The sequence below is a fragment of the Tinamus guttatus genome, unplaced genomic scaffold (assembly GCF_059628265.1).
Source record: "Tinamus guttatus ecotype Peru unplaced genomic scaffold, ASM5962826v1 Tinamus_guttatus_pri_ptg000048l, whole genome shotgun sequence".
In the NCBI taxonomy this organism is placed as follows: domain Eukaryota; kingdom Metazoa; phylum Chordata; class Aves; order Tinamiformes; family Tinamidae; genus Tinamus; species Tinamus guttatus.
The window spans coordinates 3,478,577-3,506,397 of NW_028288582.1; the positions used below are offsets into that span (position 1 = coordinate 3,478,577).

At 38.7% G+C, this 27,821-nt stretch overlaps 1 protein-coding gene across 1 annotated transcript in view; it reads right to left on the minus strand.

Moving 5' to 3' along the window:
* KCNH5 (potassium voltage-gated channel subfamily H member 5) overlaps positions 1 to 27,821 on the minus strand; it is a 142,141-nt gene that overhangs the window by 29,832 nt on the left and 84,488 nt on the right. The window contains exons 8-9 of the mRNA XM_088539485.1: positions 16,552 to 16,751; positions 4,878 to 5,130 (exon numbers count right to left, since the gene is read on the minus strand). Coding sequence (XP_088395611.1) covers positions 4,878 to 5,130; positions 16,552 to 16,751 — 453 coding nt within the window. The remainder of the gene's footprint in view (positions 1 to 4,877; positions 5,131 to 16,551; positions 16,752 to 27,821) is intronic.

Here is a 27,821-nt window from a genome sequence, read left to right on the forward strand (position 1 = left end):
CTTTCTGACTTTACAGGCTGCAGATCACATCTATAATACACCAGCTGTCACAAAATTAAGATTGATGCTCCTTATTATATTTAACTATTGTGTAGATGGAGATGAAAATATGCTAAATTTACAAAATAATCTAAAAAAAAATAGAGCATTTTCTTCTGTCAGTAAGAGCTACGAACACCTTTGATGATGCATCAGCAGGATGAAAATCAGTAGTTACATGGTACTACATATGCTAAACTCGACCTGGAAGATGGGACGGCTCATTATTATGTAGAATTATTTTTAATAAGAACTGCAAGTCACTGCCATCAATTCTGACATCAGAACTTCAACCAAGTATTGTGCAAAATACTTTATAAGCACTTAAAAAACAACTGACATCACCCTAATTTTTGCAGTCCTGCCAGATGAAGAAAACGCTGCTCCATAAGCTATTGCCAGGTGCATACAGCTCACCTGGGGAAACTCTCACAATTAGTTTGTCTCGTTCTATTTTACATGAAAAATTAAAAAAAAGAGTTCACTATAAAATATCAGCAGCTGTTTTTTACAAAGGGGCAAACTGTGCTGCTTTCATTCCACTTGAAAATTACCCTAAGCTGCAGCTTAACCAATTAAAATAACAGAATTAGTGGCTAATACTGTGAGATGGAATCAGACCAGCAGCTTTTAATGTCACAGAGTGCATCACGCACAGTCAGCCCTGTTTTATGCAAAGCACAAACCCAGCAGTGTAACACCAAGCAAATTCTCAGTGTTGACGTATGGATTTCTAATACCACATTATGAATACCCACTGATGAGAGCTATGGAGCTCATGAGTTTCCTGCTCATGTAAACAGGAGTTACTATTTATTCAGACCCTAAAAGAACTCTTCCCTGGGTGATTTGGCAGGAGAGTTAATCTTCTGATTTCCAAACACATGCAAATTTAAGAGTGGAAAAAGGCCCATCCCGACTTACAACTGCGTTACCAAAACCGAGAAGATAGCCCACTTGTGCTCTTGCTCTCCTGAATGTCTCTAATCAAGGGAAATATTCCCTTCCCAGAACAAACAACTAGAAATAATTCATGGAATAGCGCTTTAATAAGTGAAACTCTGGCTTCTCTAAAAAGAATAAATCCAACATGGTTGCACTGGGACCATATGCAGAACATGCTTAGAATTAACGTACATCACATAATGGAAAGGAATTAGCTTAACTGAATGCATATGGGACTAGGACCCTAAGCATGGTTAAAACATGAGCTATTAGATCTATATGCATCCTGGTTTAGCTATCAAAATTCAATTCATGGAGCTGCAGCCCCCACTGGGAATTCACTGCTCAATATATTTTTATTGCTAAGCTGTTTGAGCAATATTTTTGATCAATTCCTACAATCAACATTTGAGTGTGGTGGGTCATTAATTTTCTGTTTGAAAAAAAAAGGCACACTTCTTTAAGCCTTGTTAATCAATCTTCACGGTTTAAGGTACTGCACAACTTATGCGGTCGGCAGTGCTAGCACAAGAAGCTGGAAAGCAGCTTCTAGAAGTCGGTGGTTGGCACTGCCACCTACACAAAATGCTTTGCCAGGAGCAAATTCATTAATTGCAGCAGGGTGGATTGCTCTCTGTCTGGCTTCATTAGCCTGAGGGGCTTCAGGTCCTCTGTCCTTCCTGAGACTTCCTCACTGATAACACCTTCCCTAAATGGTTTACTCTTAATTGAGCTGGTGGAAAACTACGGATGTGGCTTCTCGGGGTCACCTCGCTTATGCTGACAAAGTTTTGGGACTCAGAGTCAAGACTCTTTGCCCTTCTCTATTATCCTGGCAACTGCAGATGAGTGATGGTAAAATGTCTTGACCTTGTTTTCTCCAGCAAAGTTGCTCCTCCTTTTCTGGACCAGCAGGTGAGCACAGGAAAGGCAGGAGACCTAAGCAAGTTCAACAGGAGGAAATGGGTGGCTCTCTGAGCCATCTTCCAGTCTCTTCACCTTCTACCAGTCCCTGTACCACATAAGAACTGTTACTCTAAGTCACTGAACTCTGTCAGCAGTCATAGCAAAATCAAAGGCACTTTCAGTAATCAAATCCATTCAACTTAGACATGGTTAAAGGTCCCTCTAGTCAAAGGGAGAATATCACAGATACTAAATTCACAGTATCTATCAGGTACCTCAAACTCTTGCCGTCATTTCCGACACAAAATATTCATTAATAAATTCAATAGTTTTGCATGTAATCCATTTAGTGATGGTTTCCAGTCCAGTAAATTGCACATTTATTGTTTGTTTTCATTTTAACAACCTGAAAACCTTTTATTTGGTTAAATGCTGCTGCTAATTCTTAAGGCTTTTCTATTTTAAGTAGCTGTAAGCCAACATAAGAGATCCCATTGTCACTAAGATTAATAATAAAAATGAAACGGCCCAGTGATCTGCAGCACAAGGAATATTTTACTATGGAAATTATAGATTTAGGAGCTTTCAGCATAATGACTTTACATCTCAATATGCTAAGATATTCATTTTTATATTAAATCTCTCTTTTAAAAAGACTTAATACATTCTAGAAAACTGTACCAGGTATTTCAAAAGAGTGTGAATATGTGAATATTCCTCAGTTGACACTCCCCAGTTGGGCAGAGTTGGATATATACCCCTAGGAAGCTGTTCCCATGCAGTCCCATCCACACACCTACACACACACCCTGTCACACACCGGTGCATTGTACTTGTGCACAGACTTGTACAGCATCACGTCAGGAATTTGCTTTGGCTACGTGCTCGTCCTAATTTCTTCTTTCCTACCTCTTGCTGCCAGCTGAGGACAATCTGAAGCACTGATTCATAACCTGTGTTAATACCCAAGATCTTCCTTCTTTTTCCACACAATGCACAAATGTAATTATGTACCCCCATCTCCGCAAGCAATGGTACCCATAAGATACAAGAGGAACCAAGGGGGCCAACAGAGCCACCCCACTGAGCTGCCCTTAAAGAAAAGCAGCAGTATGGAGACTCTGTAAGGATGCAAGTGGCCTTCAAAGAGCCACAGCTCTAACTTAAGAGAAGCATAACAGCTAATATTCAGCAGGAGACCAGTTCTGCAGTCTAGGAATCTATTTTAAACAGCCGAGATCGGTTTTGGATAATTTTCAAAGAGAGCCACCAGCCCATCACATTGCTCTTGTCTCTAAGGATGACTCCTGCCTCAAAGCTACTGCTGATCAGTCAGTCCCAACTGCAGACTGGTTAATGAGAAGTTTGCATTACGCTCTTTCCCGTTCACTGCTGGCGTGACCTGCTGATCGATCGGGAGCTTCCCCCATTATTGGGATTTTTCCCTCCCTAGGGAGGTAGATGGTACATTCTTATCATGGCATAGTCAAATCCCACTGCTTCTATTTTCTAAAACTAGTTTGCTACGAGTGACAATTTTGCCACCTCTGAGAGTTATTCTGGGCTAGAGACAAATGAAAAGCTCAGGGTGAAGGTTAATGTGGAAATTTTCCCAAGAGACTGATAAAAAACAATGTGCATTTCCTCAATAGGCTATTTAAAGCATTTCAAGGACATTCTCTTCTGCCCAGAGACTCTATAACTGAGACACCAGTAAGCCATACTGGGCAGGAAGAGCATTTTCAATGGAATGAAAGATGAAGGGTTTGTTGCTAGAGCAGTATCTCTACAAACATAACATCTCCATCCTGTGACAACCACTAGTCACACGCAGTCAAAGTTGACACTGGGTGAGGCTAGTTATGATCTGAAGCCACACAGAAGGAAAACATATCCAAATGACACTGATCTGATCACTTATACTTAGGTAAAGCTCACCGAATGCAGAATGTGCTGATACTGCTCTGTTTGCTGAGGTACTAGCTACTTATTCTAGCAGCAAACTGGTCTCAAGGTGAAGTTATAATTAAAGTGATCAAAGTTTTTCAATGCATGTTTTCTTTTCACAGAGAAAGTATATTTTTCTTTTCCTCATGTATATGCTCTGAGTCACTAAAGCTGTGTATAATAATTTGGTCAGTGAAAAGGTATGGGGTAGGAGGAAATTTCTAAAAGTAATATGTGAAATAACAGTAAATTAATAACCAACATTGAAATCCAGACAGTGTATTTCTCTTTTCAATGCCATGGTTCTCCTTCCAGAGTAATTCGATTTACATTTTGTTCTTTTAAAGTTGCTACCCTTGCAATTAGGATTTGTGGTTAATTGAAAGTTCCTTCGTGAGTGTATTTTCACCCTCCTTATTGTAGTGCTTGCTCTAGCAATTTGTTCCTACTATTTTATGTTCAAAAGGAAATATCTGTTGCTAACACTCCTACTATATTTGTCTCCTCCCAATCTAACCTCTACATTCCGGCTCATGATATGGTCCATATGATGCTTCAGCTGAAGCAGAATGAGGTAAGACACTAAACTACTAGCCAACACCACACTGACATCTTGACAGACATAGACCATCTTACTATCAATCAGTAGGCTGACCTTGATATATCTATTTTAAAGGAAGACCTAGCCCCTGGTAAATCTTTTTCTCAGCCACAGTGTAGTTATAACATATTCTTACAGCAAAACTAGGGAGGCCAGAGAAAGGTGGGGAGGGGAGGGGAAAGGATGGGAACAGATGTAATTGAATTAATGCACATGCTGGACACAAGTGAAACCAGGAGGATGTCACTGCTCAGACTGTATTCAAGACCAGTCTCAATGGTTATGCAATGCTGGGATATAGGACATGCGCATCCTGTTAGGATGAACCATTAGACAGGCCCAGGTAGCTTTTATATCATGCAGAATGTTTAGATGAACCAGACAAAGCATCCCACACATTCCTCAGAGAGAGATAACATCTCAAGAGAGATAACAGTACCTAAAATAGCCACCACCTCGTCATCCTGGATGACCTCTAGGGATCCCGAGACCACAAAGCAAAGAGCATCGACGCTTTCCCCAGCGTGATAGATGAGGTCTCCTGGGGCGCAATGGATGGTCTGAAACTCCACAGCCAGGGCTCGCAGGCAGCCATCGCTGGCCAGCCGAAAGGCAGGGTGTTCGTTAAAAACTTTCCGGTTCAGGTGCACGCAAATATCTGCTCTCATGTCCTTTGGGCAAATTGAGAGAACCTGGATAAAAGAAAGATGAAAAATAATCAGCTGGGAATATGACACCGGGTCAAGGCATGCTTCACAAAATAACTGACAGCATCATTTCAGTTGTGCTGATCTCAAGCTTCCGACAGAAATTTTATCTAGAATTGGGGTAGTGTTACTTATCTACCTACTATCACTTTGAGAACTGCTGATGAAAGAGTGATGTAGAAGAAAGAGACTATTCTGTTATTCTGTTCTTATTTCTAACACTTCTTACACTTGTTTTTCCAGATTTGCGAGTGGCACTGCCTTGACCCTTATTGCATATCCCTTTAGACCCAGTGCCCAGACTATCTGCCACTTCAGGAGCAAAGAATGGATGTTCAGAGCTAAAGCACTTTCAAGACATGCAGGGAAGAATCATTCACAGGACAACCATGATATTCTGCTCACATATTGAAACTTAGATCTTCAGAAGTTTCAATGACGCTTACCCATGTGTATCTAAACACAGTTTCAGTATTGTACAGACAATAAGGTACCTGCCCTGGAGGGCTTCCACATCAAAAGATCCGAAGAGTTTGAGATAGAGCAAAAAGAAAGTGTTATGAAACTTTATGCAAAGTAAAGGTGAGTGGAAAACTGCCCTGTGAACCTGAAGATGTTTTCACAGCAGATCAACTAAATAAGACTTTCAGTTAAGTTCTTACCTTAAGAAGTTTTCTCTATTGAAATAGTAACAAAAAAAAAAAACACATCTGAAGAGAGAAAGTGAAGACCTGGGGGTTATTAGCATTATAAAGTGTGTGTTTAATGTTTGTACATCCTCCTAAAAGCACTTACGTTCTTCAAATACATGCCTTAATGTAGCTAATTTCACAGAGAATCATGTAAAATCTTTTAAAGTTTTATTAGAAGAAGGCATAACATTAACAGCACTCTGGAAGTCTCCTATAAAGAAGAGGGCAGATCAATAGTACGGAGTAATTTCTCATGGTGTGGAATTAAGCTGGCAGCTGCTGTAGAGCCAATGCAGAGTTGGGGATATTTAGCTAACGTTTTGACTGTCACTGAATATATGCAAATAGAAGGGAACTTCGGTAACCTTGAGTAAACTTTGAGACAAGTGGTCACGCCAATATAAAAAAAAAAATCAATAAATTTCTGTTTAATAGGCAAGAGGTATAAAACATATTATAAATTACTACTAGAAGTTCCAAGGCATAGCATAGTAAAATAATAAAAAACACTATTTTAATTAATAACATTTCGTTCTTCTCTTATTTCAAGCTATCAAGATTGTCTTGCTGACAAGGACAAAATGAAAGCAAAAAGGTAAAAGAGAATTCATTTTTTACTAGGTGTACTATGACAGTGAAAATGTGGGTTTACACATGGATGTGCAAGAATCTGTAAGCATCTACACTAACCTCTTGCAATATGCGTCAACTTATAATTTTCATATCCACATCAGTACACCTAGTAAAACTACACCTTCATTTCAAAAGGCCTTGATTTCATTCTTTCAAATTATATACATTAGTTCTTTCAAGGATATCTACTCTCTCTTTTATAAGGTGTGCATTGTTTTCTGATTTTTTTCGTCTCATTGTGTTCATTTGATAAAAGACTTTCAATCATCAGAAATCTCTTCCATATGTAGGTGTTTATAAAATGTCACCAAGTCATCTCCAGATCTTCTTCAGTCTGCAAAGCACAGGATGTCCTTGGGAGCATCCACATAGCATGATGTCTTTTCTCTTACAAAACCCTTCTGAGATCAGGCAGCTAATTAGCTTTTATTTGATCTGATACAGACTAAGCCAATTTTGCCTAATGTTATTTTCTTTAATAAAATGCTGCATAGAACAGGTTCAAATCGCTTGCCTAAGTCTACTTGATCATAACAATTAATAATAAATGTTTGACATGACATATTCTTCATAAACCATAATTTGCATCAGTAATAATACCTTCTCAGAGCCTCTGTAGACCATGCCCCATATCACATTTTCCATGATTTTATTATGGGGTAGATGTCAAATTTACTAATTTATACTTACCTAAATCATTCCATTTACAGTTTGAAATATGGACACACATTAATCTTTCCAGTAAAAAAAAAAAAAGTTGCTCCACCTCAGCTCTACTTTTATTACTGTAAAAGAGAAACATGCCATCTTTCCTCTTTCCAATAATAATTTCATGAAAAAATCTGCTTTCATTTGCATCATGATTGATGATTTTTAACATTTATATCTACTCCTGGGCCTAAATCATTGCTTGGAGTTTTTTATTTGCCTTTAATGCTTTCATTAATTTAAGTGCTTTTGACTTAAAAAGGTCATGCGTCATGAATTCTCAAACACTACTCTTACAGAAAAATGTGTGCATTCATGCACATATTCTGATTTCCAATTTAAGCTTCCAAATTTTTGGAAAAATAACTGAAGATTTTTGTAATATATCTGAAAAATGGTTAAGCTATCGCAAAGGATGCTGCTCTTAGGACCCAGTGATATTTCCTTACAGGAATTACAGGACCCTTTGCTTTTGTAATGTAAGTGAAATGTGTTCATTTGGATGCAAAGCAGCATGTTATTTCCTCATAAATGCAGAGTTAAATATAGAGCATTAAAAGTGAGCACTCCAAGAGTTGCTCTTTTTATAGTCACAACAACATACCAATGAAGATCCTATTGCATTGAAAAAGACAGCCAGTACTTCAGGAATTTACTGAAGTCATGACAAAGTGACTCTCCTAAAGATATATTATTGCATATAAATGGAGAGGGACATTCACTAACAAGTACAATGGTAAAAGAGTTAACTATGGATGAATATTCTCCATTTCAGTGTTATTGTGTGCCACTCAGCTAGTATTGAGAATAGAGAAAGAAACAAATGACAGCCATAATAAATATTCATTATTAAAAGCTTTGACAAAAGAGCTTTGATTTGATAAAGACAAATGTAGATATATTTACAAAAAAAAAAGGAGCAACATAAATTCAATACTAAATTATGTGTTTACGTTATGCTCCAATCATAGGACCTCACCAACTATGATTTGGCTTTATGGCTCTTCTTACAAAAAAAAAATGTCATGAATTCAGAAGAAGTCTTGCAGAGGTCACCTTCTCTTAGGTAAATATTATTTGCACATCGAGAAGGGGCTTGGTGGTGGGGAAGATTAGAATCTGTAGTAATTTTCTTGCTCCCACAATAGAAGCATAATATCATATAGGACCACAGAGAGCTAACAATCTTCCAAATGTCCTACAAGCAGAAAGAGATGCAGAAGCTGAGCACTTCAATTTTAGATAAAAATTCTTCTTAAAACAACCACCTATTAGTGAAACAAAAATTGGATGCTTTTACTGCAAAATTCTCTTACAGAGATTGCAGAGTTTTTAATGCAGCATGTATCTAAACCTGATACAAGTTAATAGTAACGTGTCTGCATTTGAGTCCAAAAGGTCGCATAAATACATGTACACAGGTGTAAGACAGAAATTCAATTTCAGGGAGAAGCTAACCTGTAATGTTCAAGCTGTTGTTTCACTATTAGAAAAATGCCCTCCAGCACTTCATGCTGATAAAGTTTTTCAGGAAAACTTGTTCTATTCTGTGGATTCTTTCAGCAGCACAGCAAAAAAAACACCGAGACAGATTTCCAAAGAGGAAATTTTCTTGGAGATTTCAAGACCCTTCTGGGTGAAATCTGCAGTTTAGAAACAAGGCAGGCTATTCCGCTTGCTGACAGCAGTGCTTTACTAACTGATAGTTTGGAACATGCAACTCAAAGCAGGCGCTCTGCAGGGACCAGATGCTTGCACTGCTGCAGAAGTTGCTCTGTCATAAATCTGTAGCCACAGACTTTGTGCTCAGCTTTTCCCTATGCATCCAAGCATCATAAAAGAATAGAGCTTGCAACATTTGAAAGCAAAACCAGAGGAGAAAGCTGCATTCTTCCTAAAGAAAACCCCCTGCTGCCTGGCTAAGCTGTGTTTCTAGCAAAAAAGAAGCCAGGTTTCACGTCACACATGAACAGTGTGCATATGTGCACCAAGATCTCAACTACTATAAAGTTGAAATATGAGAAAGAAATGCACAGAATAACACATATCACTTCCCTTCTCCATAGGGAAAACTTAACCCATCAAAGCCATTATGGAACAGTTACTCAGTTCTGCTATCTTTGCCCTGAACTGATTACTTCCCAGCAGACATGAACCCTAAGACATCCACCATCAGCTGGAAGATGGGACACACACAGTCACCTCCATCAGAACGTGCTAAGAAATGTTGGTGGCAAGTGAACAGTCTGTGGTGGCTCTGGAGGACTCAGAGGGACAACACGTCTGCCCATCTCTCCTACTTCAGATCTGGGAGGGGATAACACAATTCTCAGTAGGCACAATCTGATTTTTTATGCTCCCATCCCTTTCCACCACATGCTCGGGCAATTTAAGATAAGCCCCTAGAACAGTTCAAAGAGCTCTATAGGGAATAGAGATTAAAAATAACTCAAGAAAGAGCAAATGAATTGAAACAAAAACTGTATGGATTAAGTGTGTGTCCAAATAATAGCCTTTAGGAAGGGTTTAATTTTTTTTTTCAGAAGCCTTCCTCAGCTTCAAAACACTACGGGACAGCTTAGCAAATATTACAGAATCCGTTAAGACTTGTTAACAAAGAGGATAGAGGCTGGTGAATGATGAATTATATCTATTTGCAATTCTCTTTCAGCACACAAAATTCTCACTTTCTCAGACTTTTGCCTTCAGGATATATTGACTGGTGTTTAAGCAAAGAGCTTAGACAGTCTTAGTGGTAGAATAACAGGGACTGTTTGCCAAATGGGTAACAGTAACAAATCCTGGAGATATTCAGAAATGGCAATCGACCTTGACACTGAAAAAAATATTCTCCTCTAACTTCTAACCAGATAAAACCCACAGACCAGGTCGTTTTATTTCATGGAAGAAAGCCTCTCTAGGTCTTCAGCCATTCTCAACAGTGATAATCAAAGTCAGATTTCTCCAAAGAGCATAACATCCTCTAGACATCTGACCCAGTTATCTGGATTTTTAGAAGGATTTGGCTCAATGAATGTTGAAGTCTTCAGCACACCTGGCTTAAAGTATTACATTTGGCACTGGACTGGGGCCAAGGAGACAGAGGTAAGCAAACAGCTGATGGACAAATCACAAAGCATTTTGCTATAATAATCAGATAATTTTCTAAGTAGTTCAAAGGTGATATATAGAATTGAACAGTTATTAACCCTGCATGCATTAGGGTAATTTTTAATATATCATATTGAATGTTTTGGCACTAAGAATTTAATTTCAGCAGGGATGGTGTACTCCATTTTAATTGCACTTTCTAAAATCCAAGGTCACTTGGATTTGAATATTCGAATGCTCAAAAATGCAGATTTGAAAATCAAGTCTAATTATCTCAGTTTATTTTTTATGAGCAAGATGTTAGCTGAATCAAAATGCTTAGGTTTAGTGCTACATTAACAAAATAACCGCTTGTTAGCTGAGTAATAACAAGCACTGGAGATATCCAAAAATCTCTAAATACAGGGTTTAGATTACATTAAATTCACTATTGTCATCACAGCAAAAAATCTGGCTATTACCTAAAAAATATAATAAAGATATGTGAGATCATCATGTGTTTTAGGGAAATGATTGGTGCACTGGTTCAACGTCTGCTGTTTTTTTCTAGCATCATTTAATGCACTGAAAAGCATGGCAGGAAGCACGTTAATAACATCCACTCGTGACACAAAGTAGAAGACCCTAGGTTGTCTAACATTGCAAAAGTTTGAAAACAGTAGGTTTTATCAAATACCTAACACAAACATAATCTTTATACGACTTCATTCACGATGGGGCAAAGGATAGTAAACTACAAGCAGTTCTATCAGCTTTTCAGATAACAGAAAGAAAATATCAGAGAAAGTATAGCTTACATCAAAGAATCTCTCAAGTCCCAACACTGCACTGCCAACTCCTGGCACTAATTACCAACCTTGGAAAGATGGAGCTGATCGATGGAGTAGTTTATCTTGTGCTTGTGGTAGCTCTACTAAGCATGCAGCATTAACTAAAGTCACGGAAAGGTGCAAGGATTAAGAAAAGAGATCTGCAGAAGATCTTTCCCTAGACATATCTCTGGAAATATAGCCTCTACATCACCTTGGTGGTAGTGCTCAGGAAAACGCATGGCTCATCCATGTAGGTATTCATGTATGTAATCACAGTTTATAGAGGTGGCTCTTTTACCTCAAGCACCGGAAATTCATACTTTTATCTGTGGCAACACACCCTAGAAGTCAAGATGACTGAGAGTCTAATCTTGCCTGGTTCCACACAGTGCATGCAGGAGGAGAATCATCCATGTCCTTCTCAAGACGAAAGAGAGCGGCCTAGCAGGGGCACAGGCCCTGCTTTCAGGCCCAGGTGAAATGCAGTGAGTTCGTGACCATCTCTCCTGTATCCCGCTCTCCAAAGAACCGTGGATTCAACTGTACCTGGTCCTAGCTCAGCTCTGTGAGGTGAGGGGAGACTTCAGGTTCACCTGTTCCATCTGCAAGGAACGACCAACAACCCAGCCTCTACAATAAAACAAAAATACTTGTCCAAACGATTTTTACCTTCCCTCTTCAACAGGGAATTGTATGTAGCTGTCACACCTAATTTTGCAGATGTTCTCTTTGGCCATGAAGCTTGGAAGCCTTCCACCTCTGGTCATCCAGGATGAAATCCAGTCAGCACCATACAGAAACCGCTTTGTGATGGGACAGTGTAGGAACAGCAACGTGATGCTAGTACTCGTGTCAGGATATCACTAATGCTTCCTATGGCTCCTGAAGACCTTATTAATAGCAAACAGGACCGAGAAGCACTGTGCCTTCATAAATTAAAATTTAATAGAGTTATAACCTGGATCTATTTACCAAAAATCTCTCCTGTATGGAAGTATAGCGGCCCAATAATGAACAGTTTTATATTGCGCTATGGCTCTTCTGAAGGAACAGATTAAGACATGATAGATATGTATTTAATTGCTTTTTGAGCAAATCCTAAGCCATACAATAGCACAGAGATTGAGAGATGAAAATCTTTGGATTTAACTGACATTTCAGAACGTTATCATTAGATGAGACCTTGAGACATTTGCATCTAAGTTAATGTTTTTCTGCTTTCATGTACAATGACCTATTTCTTATAGGAGAGCTAATATCTATAAATTTTTCATTTACTGTCTAGCAGATTTCAAAAACTAGAACGTTTAATTCAGGGTGTACTTTTCCTATATCAGATTAGGATATTGCAAAGATTTTTTCGGCTACTTAAAAAGGCTCTGGCTTCTTTTTCTTTTTCAAAGGACCCCAGGTTCTGCTAGGTGAGAGATACTGCTCAAGTATATAAAGGCTTCTTAGCTTTTGAATGCATTTACCTCTGCTTATTACTAGAAGAATAACCCAGAAGCCTGTACTTTTAAATATAAGAGTAAATTCCATCTTATGTTTGAGCAACTGCTACTACGGGAGATAGAGGCCATGTGCTTGTATTATATACATGATCCTAGTTGTCAAAGGAGGGCTCTGGTGTTTAAGTGATTTAAGATTATGGATCATAGGCCACTCGCTTCCTCTTAAGTACTAATAATAAATAACCCAATCCTTTTAGTGTCATTGTTAATTCCTTATTTGTGAACATTTAGAGACAGGATGATGTGCCTTGGTTTGAACATAGGATCTGAAGACAAGCCATTTTCCAAAGAAAACAGTGAAACCTAAACCATGCATTTAATGCTCCATCTCTTCAGTGTGGGAGAATGAGGCTTCTCCCACATATCCTGAGGGCTGAGGCTTTAAAACAAAGCCTTGCTTGGGACAGCTTGCCTTCACAAGCCAGCAAGCACTAGATCTTCATCAACTTTCTCCAAACCAACTTCCACTTTGCCTTCTCTGCATATCTAAAACAGGACCTATCCTTCTCAGTTTTAGGCAAGATCTTTATTGGGACTAAACACCATATCTGTCTTTCAAGGATATAAGCTCTGATGCAACAAAACTACACATGTTAAATTGCAGTAATTCCAGTAGTCAGGCTATTAATTTATATTATAATTTCAATCATAAGGATTTAAAAACTTGAGTAAACACGTACACATGTTTATTTTTTCTACGTCAGCTTGCTAGGATTGTTCATTATCATAGGAAGCTACTGCAATACTCAAATAGGCAATCTCATTCTTTGCTAGCACAGGAACCTTCCCGTCTTTTGAATTTGGCTTTCAAAACAAAGCCAGCTCAAAATGCTGAACGACTGAATGAAATGGACCCAATTTGTGGCAAAAAATGTTGCAAAACACATTCCACTGCGGTAATGTAGATATATTTGGAATAGCCAAGGATGTAACATCCCTGGATGATGGAAACTGTCAAAGAAATTCACCTCTAGTTATCATATGTCACGTGCACGTTTTCTGCAGAATAATAAGCTTATTGAAAGGTTCATAAAAATTAAGGACAATTGGAAATAATGTGATACAAAGATACCAGACAACTGACTGGTCAAAATCTCATTATTGGAGCTATTAAAATTAGGCTGGAAGGAACAGCCAAGGTCACATCCAGGCTGTAAAATAGAAGCACTGTACAGAAGGTACAGAAGACCTGGGTCAGGAATTCCTTATTCTAACATGCATTGGAGCACTGTCTGGATTTAGCAGTTCAGCTGCAGGTGCAATGTGGTCCTACTAGCTCCAGTACATTTAAGATAATAAATCTGACATAAGTCTGTATGTCTTGGAGGACCCTATAGCATGTTGTCCTGCATTTGCTGCTCTAGGGACAGTGCAGACAAGAGACAGCTTGGTCAGTGAGTGCATGCTCAACAGATGTTTCCTCATCATTCTTGAGATCTACTGTATTATGGCCTGCAGGCTGATCAGAGACTACCACCATTCTTCCTTGCCTCTTCTGCTTCAGGGTTAAGCATCTCATGACCAAGAGATGGAATATTTTTCAGGGTATAAAATGTATTGGGCCACAAGGAAAGGGCATCAGTCCCTACTAAGTTATTGACCTCTTAGCTCCCAAACAGCTTATTGAGATATCTCCATGTCTTCGCTGTGACTGCTCCAATGTGACTGCTCCATCATGTCATGGCAACAACATTTACCAGATGAAAAAAATACCAGGATGGAGTGACAGATGCTTTGCTTAATATACAGTTTATATGAAAGCGTCTTGCAACTCCTGCTTTGTATCCTACAGGTCTTCAAAGGGTAATGAAAGAACCAACACAAAAGGAATGATCCACTCTACATGATTAGTCTCTGGGACCATAGCACCAATACTGTGATTTGTCAGCTGGGGTTTGCAACATTTTCTCATTTGTTTTGATGGAGCATATCATAACACCTTCCAGAGTGGAGCTATGGATAGGAAAGCTGCTCGGCCACCAGACAACCACAAGTCTAATCTTCACTTTGGCTAAGACCCGGCAGCTCAAAGCATGCTGCCATCTCCTTACACATGTACAGACCCAATGATGCTCAGTGCAGGAACTACAGGCCACTGGTGCTGTAGCTTCTGCAGACTTGCAGGCTGTAGGGGATACAAAATACCAAAATATTCAAACCAGTGCCCAAGTCATGCTTATCTTGTCTCTATTCTCCTATAACATTGGTTTGAGAAATTCAATTATATGCAACTATTAACATTCCAATCCAGAGGTTACTGAAATTCCTCCACTAGCTTAAATAGGTTTTGGATCCAGGACTAGGATTTGGCAAGCCTTTACCAAGAGAAACCTGATAAAAAGTCACAGATTTTACAGCCTTATTAATTATCTAGCTAAGCAGCCACTACTACCTTATAGACCAGAGAACACTGCTTACTATGAACCAATGATTATGGCTCTGACTGCATTTTTATAAACTATAAAACTAGGCTTGCAGAAACTATGAGAGAAAATTCCAGTAATTACAGCAAAAATTCTTCTAATTAACTGCAAAACATAACTAAAATCTAATGACACTGTAGCAAAATAATACAGAATTCTGGCTTAATTGCAAGAAGATATATACAAATTAAATTTGAATTTTCACCTTTTTTAACACAATAGGGCTGAAAGTATTTACAGTAACAGCTCATTTTGAACACTGTATGGATTACCATTTGGAAGTTAGCAAGTTAGTGTTGAATAAATTAATATATCAAAGAATGTGGCATACTAAGGCAGAAAAAGAAATCAAAATCCTTACAAATTACAATAGTCATATTTAGAAGAGTTAACCAAATTTCACAGCAGGTGAGTAATACAAGAACTCTCATTTCAGAAGCATGATGCAAGGTGAAATTTTTCAGTGCAGAAATTTTATGAGGACATATCTGAACCAGGTGCATCATCATCACATACCATGCAATAGATGAAAAGGAAGCAAGAATTTCAAAGATCTGTAAGTGCTGCGTGCTGTAAGACACTATTTTGCCTTGATCCCTCCCAGAGACAACCACCTTTTTAGCTCTTGTGAAAAAAATCTTCAAGAAAATCGTCAAGACCTAATTCTAGCTGTTGTAGATCAGCTCCAGAGAAGTCAAAGGAGCAATATCAATGTTTATTGAACAAAGATTTAGTCCTCAAACTGCTGTATTTTACTATACCTTCAAGGTATTGCAGGTGGCGTCCATCCCATCTGACTGCAGCCCTCTAAAGTATACATAGGCTATACGGACTTACATACATACATATTAAAAGACAGACCTAGAGGACAATTCACCAGGTCTATTTTAGAACAGGACACGTCACTCTCTGAAGGTGACGTGTCCTCTTTCAGCTAGTTCTTGAAGAAACCCAAGTGGCCACTTTATATCCTCACCAAAAAAATTTAAGTTCTAGCTGAGAGATTTTAGCTTAAGGAGGTCAATTTCCACTGTCATTAAATCCTATACTAATTATGCTGATGGATATATGGCTTTGCGCATCAGCAGAAAGTACAAGCCAATCAAACTCATGTCATTGTAGATGCCAACACTTTTCAGGCTAATAGTGATATAGGCTTGATACCAAATGACATCCTAGGACTAATCTGAAGATCAGTTTTCAACTGATGTCAAGAGTTGAAAGCATTAAAGGTATTTAGTATTTTAGTAAAGTAAGATTAGAAAGCATAAAATGTTGACCGTAATGAAAAGTAAAGCCATAATTCCAAAACAGTCCTCAAAAAAAAACAAACCAGCCAACAACAACAACAACAACAAAAAAAAAAACACTTTTTAATCAAAATGCAACCATAATAATGGAGTAGCATGCAGTTAAGTTTTCTAGTTACTTGCTTTTGTACAGTCCCTGTCTCTAAGAAAGCATATGATACATACGGACTCTTAGCCATCTACTTTGTTACCTCATGCATTCATACCTTCTCTGTGTCAATTCCTTTAGACATGGACCAGGTTGAGACAATATAATCCATGACTCGTTCACTAAGGCCCTTCGGAACTTGATATAATTTTAGGAAATCCCGTACATTGTTGAGCATCTCATGGTATCGGTTGGTGTTGGCATACATTTGTTGGAAAATGGTGGTGACGTTTCCAAAAATAGTTGCATAAAGAAGAGCTGAAAGAAACAGAATGTAATTAAAAACAAATATGCTCCAGTAAAATGCTAACCATAATTCAAGAATAACCTCAAAAAAGTGATATATGGTTATCAACTATTTCAAATATCCACACATGCAAGCACTCGCAGAGCTATTTATTGAATTTACGCATACAATTCACATAGTCACTCAAGGTGCATTAATTTACAAAATCATTCATACAGAGAATGACTATGCACAGAGCTATTCAAAACGGCCACTACGGATTTTTTTTTTATGATACATTAATTCAAACCAATTTTCAGGTGTAGCTGTAGACTGCTGCAAAGCCTTCAACGAAACTGTCCAAAGAATCATGAGGCTCTGATGCAGGGATCAGCTCAGCAAACTCATATAATAGAGAAGGGTGTCAATCCCAAAGAGATGGTGTAGAGAAGGAAGGATCCTGGGCCGCCTAGAAAGAAGTCCATTGAAATGGAGCCCTGCACAAGTGGCCAAGTTGTACACGGTATAGATCAAGTGTTGTTGTATTTCACAGTTCTATTTTACAGACATTTGGATATGTCAAATCAGCTCTAGATGCCCGTTGCTCCTGATTTCAAAGGGAGAAAAGGGGATTAGTAAACCATGCAATGACCTGAATTTATCACATTACTTTGGGCGTAGCCCTAAGCCTGGAAGAGGACACCGCAGAGTAGGAAGCACTACCCCAGACATACCCTGGGAGCTGCTTCTCTTCTGATTTGATTCTCCCCTTTCCAAACAAGCCACCTAGATTGCCAAGCTCAGACAGTCGAGTGGTGCAACACCAAAGAACCATATTCCATAACCCAGAAAAGCATCCTTTTGAGCAAGCCTTTCCTACTGAAAAACTCACCCAATTCAGTATATCATTGCGTGTGATACGGTGAAACACTATTTGGTAAGGAATGACTAATTCTCCAGCAAAAATTCAGTAAAGCATTTAGGCAAATGTATAAGTGCACACCCTAGCTAAAGCTTTCTTGAATAGCATTGTATTGAAAGATATCATTAGAGTTAAGCAAGTTTAAGGTGCTATATTGAGTCACAAACTAATCACTCTCGCAAGAAAGCCCAAAATGACATTCTTCCATTAGGCATTACAGATTTTGCAGAAAAGAAAACTATTCTGATTTCTCATAACACCAATGTGCTGCACGCTCTTCAGAACGTTATCAAATACACAGAAATGTGCCTGTCATTTTTAATAATCTTTGCTTGGAGATACTGTATAGCAAAGTGCGGCTATGCATTTCCATACAGCGTTTTTAAGAAAACAGCCACAGCCTAGAAATGGTAAACAATAACCCATTGTGAAAGGATAAATGCCTTCCATCTCTCAGTGCGTAATGTCTTTCCCTCTACACAACACATTTCTCCCTCATTTCAAAAAACTGACTTTGTTTCATACTCATTTACTGTCATTTATCACCCTGATGAGAGAGGTAGCATTTCTAAAGAAATATAGTGGTTTGCTTAAAGCCTAAATAATTGAAAAATTGTACTTCCATTTCTCACTGTGCCTTTTCTTATGTCCATATAAAAATGAGATGTTGAATTTCGGCTGAAACACAATGTTCATCATTTTATCAGACTGGGCTTTTTTGCATCCCAACAGACAAGATTGCACCAAACAAGGTCACCCAGTGGGTAGCACAAATGAACACAAGGTTTCAATTTTAGAAAGCTCAGTAGAATGAGAGCTCTATATGTTGTCCAGAAATAAAGCTTTGTACAAACATTTTTTCCCCCTGATTTACTGATTGTTGAACCACATCTCCTAGCTACTAATAAAAGGTTTTCTATATCCTGTACCCATTCATATATATATCAACTCATAAAAGACTACAGAAGCCTGTGGATTATTAAAAATAAGTCTAGATAGATGAATGTCACCTGACTTTTTGTTTGTTTTCTTTGTTCCCCTGGATATTCAAGGTAGGTTAAACCTGATGAAGTGTCACGTCTTGTAAATGTGATAATATTCATTGCTCTCAAGAACATTTACTGATTTATCATGAACTTAGTTCATCAGATATGTGAGTCCAGAGTACTTCCCCTCTTGCTTTCCAGGGTCTGATACACCTGAAGCTGTTTGTGACTATAAATGTAAAGAAAACCCGTATCTATTCCAGCAGCCCTGTCTTTCTGCACAAAGAAAACCTGTAACTAGATTGTGTAGGCAATTGCAATGCCTGCAATTCAGCTGCAAACCTGCACAGTACATGAAGGGGCTGAAGCAAAATTGTAACATAGGACCCAGTTAGATAGGCAAGAAGAGATTCAACTCTGACACCTGCCAGGATGGAAACAGCCTAGAATATAATGGTGAAAACAGTTTGTCTGAAACTACTGTTATTTATTTCCTCCTCTGCAAAAATGTCTCTTTGTCAGGGAAATTTTGTAGAAAATATGCAGTCAGAAGAGACTTTATAGAGTTTATATAGTTTTTTGCAAAGGAAAAAATCCATCTCTTTCTGTAAATGAGCTCCCCATCTCTGGGAGCTCTACATGACACCTAGCAAAGAGGATCATTCGGAAAATCTAGTGTTGTTGCTTGCCAGGCTCTGGTTTGCAACAAAGTAAGTTTCTGCATTGCATTTTTTAAACATGTTGTCCTCTATAGGTAAATGTTTTCTTGGGAGCGTTTAATGCTAAAAGATTTAATCTGCCTTAAAAATACAAGCTACTGGTTTTGCTATTCCCTGTCCAGCACCAGGCTGGGGTATATTCAGTAAGAGAAAATACAACAGAAATGGAACTGAAATAAGTATCGAGCTCCTTAGCTGGCATAAATGATAATATAATAAAAAAATATTACTTAGGGCATTTTGTTTTTGCTGTTTTTTAAATTATTTTTGGTGGGGGAAACTGGCAGTAAAGATCATTTGCAAAAAGTTTTGACGGCTTTAAAATACTGTGCCTTTCCTGACAGCAAGAGGATTTAAACAATCTATAAAGAAATCTCTGAAAGTATACATAGACCTGAGTAGTTTTAATTTAGTCTTTCCTTTATACAAGAAGCTCTGGGGAAAGAGAGAGATTGTGCTACATGCACTGAAGGGGAAATTATTTTATCCAATTTCTTCATTTGACTAGTTAGGTCAGATAGTGTTTATTCATCTCCTCTTTAATGATTCTCATTTCTTCACATTTTTCCTATGCTATGCTCCTAAAGTCACACAATGCTCACTTTTTAATTGCCCTATTTGTACCGAAATCTTTAGCAGTCTTCACCAGATTTTATACTGATCAATTTAAAATAATGATGTAGAAACATTTTTCCACAGCCCTAACTATAAGGCAGGTCGCTCAACTATCATTGGAATTTCTACTTCTACTTTTCAGTGTTGAAGTATCTCCTCCAAATTATATACAGAGATTTCAGTGCTATATATATTTATATGTAAAATGTGTGTTGCTGTATTTGTACGTATATAAAATATTTTTGAATGATTCAGAAAGCATGTTGCATAAATCTTTAGGTCTGTTTAAAAACAAGCAATTTTCTTACAAACTAGGACTCTGAATTACCTAAATTAGCCCAAAGTATTTCATCCTGACTTATCATCTTGACTGTATTCTAAGTATGTCCAAGTAGGAACATCTGCCTTTAGGAAGCAAAGGCTTAATTTTCCCAACAGTCTATGCCACAGTGCTATTGAGTCTAAGCATAACTTTAAACTGTAATTGTAAAGAAAAATCACAGAAAAATATACATATTCATTTTTATATGGAGTCAATATCATTTAATGAAGAGATCAGATATGAGGGATATCCAAAGACCTAATTTATTTTAAAATTTGAGCAGTTTTCTATTACTACATTCCTCCCTGCCTTAACAGACCTGATTATACCACAAAATGTTTGCAGGCTCTATTTGGTGCAACACCTTGGAGTACAGCACAGTTTCCATTTCCCAGATTCCATCGCCTCCCTGAAATACAGCAGGGATAAGCTCCCACTGTTTAAACAAACAGCTTTCCTCTGGCCCATCCGTGTGATTCAACAAAATGTACAGTCCTTTCAAGCCCTCTCCTTAACCGGAGAGGTTTTCTTGTATCTTCTTGCCCTCTCCTGCCCCACAGGCTTAGTTTTGCATGCTCCATCCCTCAGCCATACTCCGGGTTCTTGGGGTTCATCAGCTCAGCAAAAGCACCAAGTATGACCTCATTTTAGAGACCTAGGTCTGCAAAAGTCTAATTTTCATGTTGAACCCTTGGGTCTTACAGGAACCGTGCCATTAAGACACACGAGCCCACTGCAGCAATGCTGACACCAGTGTCACAGCAGTGTTCAGGTTGTATTCTAAGCATGATTCCTCCTGATAGATAGGGATGAGGTATCAGCATCGGACCCTACTGGCTTTCAAAAGGGCCCAGTCCAAAGTAAAAAAAATCTCCTTCCACCCTACCTGCAGCCAGATTCCTGGCTGTCACATACCCACATGCCACACCATCTGACATACGAATCCTCCAGAAGCCCTCCCAAAGCATCCTTATCCCTAATTTGCAGAGGATTTGCTAGGCCAAAGCTTCAGCAACAAATTTCGGCTCTGAACTTCTCCCTGCGATCAGGGAGGATCAGGGAGGACCTGGATTTGGCTCAGAAGTTTGAGCGCATGGGGGTCTGTGTGCTTACACTTCGCCCTTAGCCAAGGTGCATTCATTTTCATGTGGAAAATTCAAAGTTTTCAGAACTGGGCAGCCTGGATCCGCCACCCCGTGACTCACATGCTCTGTATACAGGCCCTGCATCCAGCTGTACATTCCGTCCGTGCATCCCAGTCCTCACACTGCATAGCTCCTCCTCACCTCCATGTGACATTGACTCCCCTCTACCCAACCCTCCTCATGCTCTTGTAACACCAACATTAAACTAAGAGGATAATGATAGATCTGCCAAATCTCTGCTGCCTCTCATGGCATGTTTGTCTGATGAGTGCTAAAAAGTAACGTAATTAAGAGATCATCAGCAGTAAACCGCAGGAATTCACACTCGCTGTTCTTCCCTTTATAGGGGATATTGTTTGCATAACAGAGTGGAACAGCTGCTTTGGATGCAATTAGGCATTTTGCATACTTTATGCATAAATCCTGATAAAAATAAGGGCTTTCAACTGCATTTGTTCAGTTACCGATTTCTAAATGGTGAAACTGGGAGTATTTTTTTTCATAAGAGCACTCAAATAATGGAAAATATTTACTTTAAAGGTCCAGGCCCCACCACTACAGAAATGTGTTGCAGCTCAGTAGCTAGATCTTGCACACATAGTTGCAATTCCAGACTGGCTGAATTGCTATGGCAAAACACTGTACAATGCTCGACCAGACAATCTTAAGTTAGGGCTACCATTGCTCATAATTATTAGCATGTTTGGCTTCCAGCCATGATGAAATGATGGATACTGGCTGAAGCTGGCTAAGGTTACTCAGCAGCCTCAACAAATTATACACGTTTTCCCCCTGAGGCTACAGGCCAAGGGTTGCCTGGCTCTGGGAAAGCAAAAATTCCTAAGAGGTGTGAAATCCCAAATTGCACTGATTTCTTCAACATCCCCTGTCCTGGCCACCCTATGTTATAAAATTATTTTGTTTATCTACCTGAGAAATGATGCTATCCATATAGTACCAAACACATCCCCGCACTGATTCGGCTGTCTCCTCTCAGCATTTGGATGCACTTTCCTGCATTTTGTTTCATCTAGAATGCATTACATGCCGTGGGTCTGCTTATCCCTCCTCTTAGTTTTTAAAGATGATGAGCACCATAGAGGAAGTCGGACCCTCAAATGAGAAATGGCAGCATCTGCACTGAAACATAAAGCAGGGCAAATGCCATTACCCCGTGCTAATTAATAGGCAAAGTCTTGCTTCCCCTGGTAATCTTCATTTTTGAGTATAGGGGCCTTAATTCTGGAGAATTCTTCCCTAAGGCTGTGAGGCTTTAGGTTTAAGGTTAGGGTTTTTTCTCTGTATTTCATATCCAGTGCAAGGTAGATCTAGCACGTCACAGCTTTGGGGGATGACTTTTTTGGGCTGCTATCGAGGCTCTACCCCCTCTTTGGAGGTCACCTGCACACATCCATTCACGCTTCCCAACATACTGCTGAGAGCTGCTAAATACAAAGGACAACAGAAAGACAATATTGAAGTTGGAATTTATAAAAAGGGTATGATTTAAACAAAGAGTATAACTCATTAGCAAAAGGAACCATCAAACCTTTTCCTATGCTTATGCTCCTACACTACTCTTGTCACTCCAGAAATGTCTCGCCTCCTTGCCGAATGGCAAATGTAGCATTCGGCCTGCTGCATAAATTAAACCTATGCTTACCACAAATGCCTGAAAGTCTTTCCCTCCAGCACTTTGTTCTATTTCTTACTTATTTTCTTCATGTTGAACCATTACCCTTAACGTTGCCTCATTTCCAACCAAATCCCTCCTATATTTCAAGAGTCTCAGCTGTGACAGCGAACATCAACCAGTCACACACAGCCTTCTCCTCCCTTTTGCCATCAAAGAGAGAAGATTTGCTTTTCCTGAACATTCATTCTTTGGTGTTATTTTTGGCCAGTGCTGATACCTGTGTGGGTCATGTATGCGATGAGCAGGGCCTCCAGCACCGTCACATGGAATCTCACAGTGTCTCAAAAATGATCACTCACAGAAATAAAAAGGTCTCTCAGAAAAGTAGGCAGTTGTCACTTTTACAGTAAGAAACAGCTTTTTACCTCCTTCTGTTTTTCTTTTCTTTGACGTTTTTAAAGGAATTTTTTGGTGGGACACCAAGTTCTTGTCATATTAGGATGAAGCCAAGAGAGCAAAGCTGCTTGAGGCAGGATACCAAAGCAGCACCTGCGTCCTGCAGAGCAGCACTCAACTTTGTACCCTGTTAAAATATTGTAGGAATGCTGTAAAGATGCCTTCAAAATACTGGACATATACTGGAAGATGTTTCTATCTCTTGGGATATCATTTTCTACATTATACTGATACAAAATATTTACTGTACAGATCTGTATGTGTTGGTGTGTTTTAGACATACACACATATATATAAATACACGCACACATATATCTATACGTGAGTATGAATGCAGAGCATGAACAGACTCGGACTTACTGCAGTTCCTAATTTTCCTTTCACACTTCTAATTTGTTCTTTCTTTCCAGCACACAGTCTAAATTTGCTTATTCATTTAATTAAATATTCAATTTTATCTCAATAGAATTAATGAGAATGGATTTGGGACAATTATAGAAATGATTCCCACTACAAAACGCAGGGCATGCAGGTCCTTGAGCAATATGGAAAACACAAATGTTAGTATAACAGTGCACTACTTATAAAATATCTACCCCAAAATATTAATGAGATAAGAGTGCAGTTAAAAGTAATGCCTAGCATTTTGTAGTTACTGCATTCTGTATTTTAATTTGTCGAACTGAACTCTGCATGAGGATAGATTTCGTATGTAATTACGAGGGTATTTTTAGCTGGAACAAAATCACATAGTTAATACAACTTAATATTAAAACGCTCAAATTTGGAGGGAAACTTCACATCCCACTGTTTTCAGAATAATTCTGTTTCATGAGATGACCACGAGACTGGCTTCATTGAACTGAACAGTAATGTCTCCTGCGCATCTAAATCACCTGCAAAAACAGCTTCTACCTCACTCTCAGTCCTGCAAATAATAAAGCCTCTGCTCCGGATGGAGCCAAGCAAAATTCAGTATCCAAAGTTTTCTGTGGCAATGCCAAAATCTCATCTCAAATTAAATCTGTTAAAATTTGCTTTCTCTAGATGATGTGCCAAGAGAAAAAAAGTTCACAAAAAGTTGAAACAATTTACCTCAGGGTTTTATAAATCTAAAAGAATTTGCAGCAAAACATTTTTTCTTCCAGTTTTTTGATTGCAAACCTTTGAAATACACTGATTCACAGTGTCTTTCAGGAACATCCATAAAATGCAAACCCTGAGTTCTCAGCCCACTGCTCCCTATCAGGGCCAACTTGAATCTCTTTTTCTCTAATTTATTGGCATCATGTTTTCATTTCGGCAAAGCCTTTGTGCCTGTGATTGACGTGACACCTGCTCTTCACTTCCATTAAAATAATAAATAGATCATATAGATTTCTGAACAGGGTAGGACTTTGGCATGTTTAACACTTCCTAAAATGGTGCAGTTTTTGTCCAAAAAATTCACCCACATATTTTTAGACTTGAGGGAAGAATCAACTTTCCTGTGTACTGATTATACACCTGGGCAACCTATGGGGGTTAACTGCTGGATGCTGAACTGGGGCCTGACAGCTTTTTCCACAGTTGTCTCGTAAAGAAGAGGCTTGTAAAACAAGAACAATAACATTGACAATGTTGGAAAGATTTTTAGCCCCTCTTGCTGTCCTGGCAGAAAGATTTTGAGACCATTCAACAGAACAACGAAGGGTTACGCACCTTTTGATAGCTAATTAAAATGAACAAATAAAGCCTGGCTCTTCATTTCTACCTCCATGCATGCACCATCCATCTCCATGTGAGGATGTGAGACTGGAAAAGCATCTTCTCCTTCCTGGCAGCAGCTCTTGGCGCTCTCTTCCTCCCGTTCCAATTCCCTCTGTTCAGCACTTGTTTCTATCCAATTACCCCCTGCTTTCTTACTCGCTATTCCAGGAAGGAGATGCTGGAATTAGATTTGTTGCATTTCCATTCCTACATTAACACTAATTTCACTGAAGTCAATGAAATTATACTGATGTCTGGAGTGTATCAGAGGAGAATGACTGAGTGCATTTTATCACTCCCCTTTGACTCTTTTTAGGTCGCTCCGTAGAACTTTCAAATATCCCACTTCACCGAAGTTCATTTATTCTTCTCCTGGATGCTGCAATGAAGTTATTTGATCTGGGACAAGACTGTTCCAGCTGTGCAGCCCCAGAGGCCATGTGAAAGACGCGTAGGACACATCTGGCCCACGGAGCTACCTGCCATGGGAGAAGTGACACACAGCACTTAAGCCAAAGGCCCTTCTACCTACCAACTAGAATCCTTCCCTGGGAACAACTAATTCCTTCCAAAGATCCTTTTCTTCTTTTGCTCTCCACAACATTACGGGCCAAAGTGCAGTTTTGCAAGAGCCCACACCCCTTGTGAGAAATAGTGAGCAACGGCTCCCCTTTACCTTCTGTGCATCATACCTGATTTTTGGCAAGCCTTCCTTCAGTGTTTTTTCACCGTGAAGAACCCTCATCTGTTTGATCTTTACTTCTGAGGAAGTCATTCCGTACTTGACTGTTGTCACCTTTCTAGGTATCTTTTTTTTAATCCTATAAAATCTTGTAGAACAGTGCAGTGTGGTGCAATGATGTTTCTGATTTCATTTCAATTACCTCCCTAGAAATCCTGTTTGCCTTTTTGACGAGTACTGATTATTGCACTGATATTTTCCAGGAACAATCTGCAATAACAGTCCAACCCCTTTCCTGTGTGTCAATTGTTAATTTAGAACCCATTATTTTATAGGCGTAGCCTGCTATTTCTTGTCCCACATTTATTAATTTGAATGCACTGAAGCTGAATTTCCCCTCTCCCTTCACTACTGCTTCTACAGTGAGGCTGATGCATCAATGAGGCTGATGCATCAAACCAGCAATTCTGATTTCAGGATTTAACAGAAAAAGGACATGCAGAACTAAAGAAAAAAGCCTCGCTTAAAAACAACCACGAGGTAAAGAATAACAATGTTAAAAAAAATCCATGACAAATTAAATCATTCCGTATTTTTTTTTTTTTTTAGATTTATGCCAGTATCAAAACTTATGTCCCATTGCTTGGGAAGATTTTATCATCCTTCTCCTACAGACAGGATTGACTATTTTCTAGAGCAGAGCAAATACATTTTGGATTTTATCCAGGAATGACTAAGCCAAACTCTAAACTCCAGTGAAAATATATCAGAGATTCAACAGAGCACAAGACCTCAAGATATGACACTACACTTTTAACAGATACAGGAACTCTTTCAAATATTAACTCTTTAGCCACAAGAGTAAAAAACTAAAAAACCTAAAATTTGTTCTTAACCTTCCAGTTTCCCCATCCTATTGTCTTTCCATTACATGCGTCATTAAAAGAAGATGCTAAACAACTAGAGTCTTTATTCAACCAATAGCTATGAATGCAATAGGTTAATTTAAGAGATCTTGGTGTCTTCAACATTTTCCTTTGTATGCTGATGGCTACATGAAGTATTTATTGCTTCAGGGTCTCCCTCCCTGCATATTTTCCAAACTTGAAGCATTCTCAGTTCGTTCAGTTGTTATGGGGTACTAAGAGCTGGGCATGTATTCCATTAACATCCTTTGTTAGGGGGAATGACATTTTAAATTATACACAGAATAGGGAATATATATGCAATGGGGAGTTTGACTGTATTTTCAGGTTTTTTAGTCCCTCTGCATTAATGCTAACGTACCAATACTTGTAACTATCATTAGCATTAAATTGCCCCACTGACAACTTGTGTGACCAAGATATTACTGTGTCCCTGGCAGGATAAAACCTTCAAACCCAAAGGAAATGAAACTCAACAACTTATTTGCTAGCACATCTTCCCAGGCCTTTGCGGTATGATTTTAGACAGAATTATTAATTGTGGTTGACTTTGCAAAGCTGTTTTTTTTAACTTTTTTTTTTTAATTCAGCTTTCAAAATCAATCCCCATAGAGTTCACTTTATTCCCCACAGTTTGTTTGATATTTTCTTTAATCTTATAAGACATCCAGATTTATTATCTATGGAGCAAAGGCTCTTCATCTCCTCTATTGATGGCTTGAGAGAAACAATCTTTCACATATTTCTCTTTTTATGCAAGTATTTACCCTTGCATCTATTTACTAATAAGCATAACAGGAGAAAACACTTACGTAACCTAAATAAAAAATGCTTTGAACAACATTTGCAAACTAACCTGCTTTGGGTCTTAATGATATTAAGCTGAATGCTTTTTTCCCAGAAGATGTGATCCAGAATTCACTGAGGCCGAAGGAAAGTATCTG